Genomic DNA, 5,205 nt, shown 5'->3' with positions numbered 1-5,205 from the left:
TATGACTCCGAATATTATTAAGAAGCGACAGATGGACAGAAAGTTTTCGTTAACCGCTACTATCCTTACCGGTTTTGTCTCATAGACTATCGTGACCTCAAATCAGACGTATTAAAAAATAACTAGCATATAAAATTAGGAAGATACAATACAAGAGTGAACAATAAAATTTCACTTTTTAATCTGTATATTATTTTTTTATTCTAAAATTCGTATTTGAATTTTAATTTGAATAAAGAACTGCTTCTTAAAATTGAAAATCGAAGCAGCTGTCTACAGAAAAATACACCGTATTGTATTACAACAAATGTTACAACAGCGTAATAAAATTGAGCACAATGCTCCTAATGTCAAGTGGTCCAGCGTAAGCGATGCCAAGTGCGTTATGTGCTTCGATCGTGTTACGCAAGCCATTCAAGTCTCTCTTGTTTGATGTTTACGAGATAATTTCGTATGAAGACCATTTATGGTGTTTAGTATGTGTATACGAAAATTCAAACAATCGCACTTTTTCTTTCATTTAATTTACACCGGCATAGCATAAGAGTGCGTAGAACTTTTGGTACGAACAAACTTCGCTTTCTAACATTCAATATTTATTTTTCTACTTATCCTTATGTACGACGCTTACGACGCCACCAGTTAGCGTATGTCGTCAAACGGTGCATACATATTTTACGTCATTTAGTCTCAATGCCGTAGTGGGGGTCAAAGGATATATTCCATCACATTTTTTGGAAGATACCATAACGAACCAAGCGTCGGTAGTCGCAGTATCAGCCTTGGTGATAAGAATATATTTAAAAATGTGGAAGAAAATCGGTGTTCTTGCCTTACTGGCATCGGTGCATTGTAACCCAGTGGAACGTGGCATAGAAGAGAATTTGGTCGGTGCAGTTTCGGAGTGCTTCGATAAAGATACATCGCTATGTTTAAAGGTGATTAGTGATAAAGTGTCCAAGTGTTGTGTATTTCAATAAAAAATATACTTTCAAATCGTTATCGTTAGATTTGATTGATTTTCATCAATCAATAAAAACAAATCGATCTATCGGGCTTGCTTCATTCATACAAATAAAACATTTTACGTTTTTTAACATAAGTTGTAAATATGAGCTTGGATAGTAATTCGTCAAGTGATTTCATTAAATCTTTTTCAAAGTAATAGTAATTGACATTGATTACAAACATAGACTACTAGTTAACACTCAAACAAAATTATCTGTTTAAAATATAGTTAATAAAACCCGCCTTATCTATTTTCTAGGAAAAAGCTTTAAAATACACGGAAAGACTTGCCGTTACAAAAGATATAAACCTATTCGAGGGTATGACGCTGATTAATACTGGATCAGCACGATCAGCCCGTAGCTACGAACAGTTGTCTGAAGATCCGAAGGCAAGGGAAGTGCAAATTGATGAAAGAATTGCCAACAACATTGGAGACTTCTTGGATGACCACGTACTGCAATTACGCCTTTCTCAAGATTCTGATGAATCCAGAGGCTTAGACGAAGAAGGTAAGAATCAGTACTTTTCAATACCCATGTTTATATTCGACTTAAGTAAATAGAGACTTATAATATTTTATAAGTGAAACGTTAGAAAACAACAATCGTAAGATGTTGTAGTTCGTGGTGAGAATATTCCTAAATAAATAGTTTTAAAACCTAACGTATGTTAAACAATGCGTGCTTTCTCCTCAGCCCATTTGCACGGTGCAACTACATTACCTATTACCTGAAGGGTCTTTTGTTGAAAACTGTCCAACAAATTTAAACTGCATTTTCTTTTAAAACCTTTACGTTCTCTTTATATTATTATATAATATTTTCCATAGGTCGCGGTAAGAAGAAGAAGAAGATCAAGAAGATCCTGCCCCTTCTCCTTCTCTTGAAGCTGAAACTTGCCGCATTAATTCCTCTGTTCCTCGGCATCATCGCTTTTGTAGCCATCAAGGCAGTATTCTTAGGAAAGATTGCATTTGCTATGAGCGCGTTTAGCCTCATCAGAAAACTTCTGTCTAAGAATAACTCTGGATCATCTGGAGGTGCAATCAGCTATTCGCCTCATCACGGAGGAGCTGAAGAGCACCCAGGCTACTCATACGAACCAGCCCAAGGTTGGAGTAGAAAAGTCAACGACGCCCAAAGTATGGCCTACGCAGGTCAATTAAATTAATTTCGTTTTACAAAAATTTAGGTTGAGCGTGTGTGTGTTTGTGTGAAATATTTATTTCGGTATGTCTGTATTGCCATATAAGTACCTCAGTCTAATTTATTTTAATTTATGTCAAATAAAATAATTTAAATCTTTATAAAAAATTATTTAATTTACTATCCTCTTATTATTTTCATATGTAAAGTAAAATAATTAAATTTACTTTTATAAATTACTTAAAATTAATTATTAAAACAAAGCAACATAAGATAAATTATTATTAATCTCAATCGCACTATTAATTTATTTCACTAAAGTAATGATAACAGAATAATTTTATATATATTAAATAATATTTTAATTCACCTAACTTGACATCTTTTGCATAACGTTGACTAAAGAATGACGATTCCGTGCGCTATCCTAAAAAAATTAATATTAATGAAAGAATAACTATGTCACTCACTATGGCATAATATCATCTGCGGCTGTTTAAGGCATCGATTACTTTAAAATGTTAATACGCGGAAACTCAAGAGTGGGGACAATTTAGATAAAAAACTGTTACCAATCAAGCGATCAACACAGTCGAATTCGTTTCGCTTGAGTACGTGGTCCAGAACGAAAAAAAAAAAAGTCATGAAGTTCTTCGTGATATTTTTGAGTGTAGTGGCGGTGACTTGGTCCAGTCCAATAGCCCAAGAAGATTCAGTGTTTAAATTGGTTGTTGGAAATTTTGTGAATTGCATGCATAGTGACTTAACTTTGTGCTTGAAGGTAATTAAGTGTTTCGTTAATAAGTGTTTCCAGAGACAGTATCTATATCAGTGTTGATTATTATAATATTTCTGATGATAAAATTAAGTTTGAACATTAAATAGATTTTATTTGTAGTAACGTGTGTCAAACTTAAAATATTGAATAGTGTAAAGTATTAGTATAAATTTAAGTCTTCAATCTTTGGTTACGATTATTTGTTTATAATATTTAATGATGGAATGATCAGTGTATTATTTTAATTTTGGAATCAGTCAGAATTATTAAATCGCACATAAAAAAACATACAGTAAAAATAATGAACAATATGTTATATTTAGTCTTTAAAAAAACACTACTACATTATGGATTTTTTAAATTTGGAACGATTATACATAAAAAAAAATGGGTAAAAGATACGTTTATTAAATAACGATTTCTTTCTTGACAGGAACACGCACTCAAAGCAACCGAGAGACTTGGTACTGTTCGTAAATTGAACATAATCGATGGAGTAACAGTATACAATAACGGTCCAAAGGAAGCCAGGAGTTACGAAGCTCTATCTGCTGAACCTGAAATCAGGAACAAACAGATCAATGAGAGACTCTGGGAAAGTACTACAGATTTGCTGCAAAAAAGCGATTTAGAACTCAGCTTGGCTGGTAATGATGATGAAGAAGAAGAAGGATCCAGAGCTATTGGAGACGGTATGTAAAATATATCCAAAAAAACTTTTTATTATAGAAAGAACAAATTAACCAATAAGATATTTTTTTTATCAAAATTTTGATTCAAATTAGATTTAATGAACATATATTATTAAATAACAAGAAAATTTAATTTATTTGAATTAAATACCAAAATACTTTTACTGATTACGTAATTAATTAATCGATGTAAAAAATAAAAGAGAGAGTTCAAAAAGACGATTTGCAATTGATTAAATCAACTTTTGTTTTAATCGATTTTTTCAAAATCTTTTTATTCGATAATGCCGATTCTCTTTTGTTTTTAATGACATCCCAAGTAGATAAACAATTATATATAAGTAAAGCGCTTGATATTAAATTGAACGAATACATTGTAAATATTCGTTATTTTTTTTAATATTTTATCTCAATTTCAAAATGTCAGATAGTTTTAAACGAAGTTTAAACGAAGATTCGTCTTTTGTCGTACATATATGTTGAATTAATTGCGTAAGAGTGAAATGCGTCGAGAAATGACTTTTAAGTGTGCCAAATATACTGGTTTCGAATATAAAAATCTCTCCATTTTTTTTTTATCTTAAAGTCTCCAGTCAATTAACATTTTATATTCTCGTTCCGACACAACTGCTCATTTCGTATTCAGAACCAATTTACAAATTTTTATATTCCTCACAGATTGTATCTGATATGAATAAATCTGTTTTATTTATTTACTTAAATTTGTTTAAGATAAATATTGTCAACTACGATGACGATGTAAGAATTATTTTAACTCTGATATTTTTAATTTTTTTTTTTTTTTTAAGTTTGATTACTTCGCCAATGTCACGTGCAAGCTAAAATAAGATATCTCTGACCAAAAATCTCAGTGACGTTTGATTAATGCATTTCGTTAAATAATTTATTAATAAAGAATTAAATTATTATATATGTGAATCATGTTTAAGTTTTTTCAACTTAAGTTAATGATATTAACAGTGTAATTTTTTTTTAATAGTTGATGAAGGTCGTGGTAAGAAGAAGAAGCAGCTGAAGAAGAAACTCAAGCTCCTCATCCCTCTTGCCATTTTGGCTAAAGCTAAGGCAGTCGCCCTTGTGGTCATAGCCCTCTTAGTCATTGCTGCATCAGTCTTCAAGATTGCAGTCCTCGCCAAGATCGCATTCATCGCCAAGGTCATTGCTATCATCAAGGCGCTCCTCGCTAAGAAACATGCTCAAGAAGAACATGTCTGGGCAGCTCCTCATGAGGAGCACGGTCACTCTGGTCACGGTGGCTACGAGGGTGGCTGGTCACGCTCCAGGAACGAAGCGAATAGCTTGGCTTATTCTGCGTACCAACAGTAAAGTTAACAATAAGTAGACGGGTCTTATTTAAGAATCTTAATTTATTACGCGTGTATGTGTGTGAATGTGTGATGCGCCATTATTTCACTGTTTTTTTTTAAATTTCCTTTCGTATATTTTTTAATAACATTTATTTATTATATTATTAATATTACATTTATACTATGTATATGTACGATTATTATTATCTGTTATATATAATATGTCTATATATTTCACTATATTCTATACT

The 5,205-nt window shown here is 31.8% G+C and overlaps 2 protein-coding genes across 2 annotated transcripts; both read left to right on the top strand.

The window, feature by feature from the left end:
* Window positions 1-806: 806 nt before the first annotated feature.
* On the top strand, window positions 807-2,181 carry LOC125073134. Its single transcript, XM_047683838.1, has 3 exons — window positions 807-938; window positions 1,268-1,520; window positions 1,841-2,181. Exons 1-3 carry the CDS (start codon window positions 807-809, stop codon window positions 2,179-2,181), a joined length of 726 nt encoding a protein of 241 aa, XP_047539794.1.
* Window positions 2,182-2,799: 618 nt separating this feature from the next.
* Window positions 2,800-4,973, top strand: LOC125073133. The gene is made up of 3 exons (XM_047683837.1): window positions 2,800-2,937; window positions 3,368-3,626; window positions 4,627-4,973. The coding sequence occupies exons 1-3, from the start codon at window positions 2,800-2,802 to the stop codon at window positions 4,971-4,973; spliced, it is 744 nt and encodes a 247-aa protein (XP_047539793.1).
* The last annotated feature ends 232 nt before the right edge of the window (window positions 4,974-5,205 follow it).

This window comes from Vanessa atalanta, chromosome 23 (genome assembly GCF_905147765.1).
Source record: "Vanessa atalanta chromosome 23, ilVanAtal1.2, whole genome shotgun sequence".
Taxonomy (NCBI): Eukaryota; Metazoa; Arthropoda; class Insecta; order Lepidoptera; family Nymphalidae; genus Vanessa; species Vanessa atalanta.
Note: the sequence above shows the minus strand (reverse complement) of the source record. Positions and strands in the feature narration are given on the sequence as shown.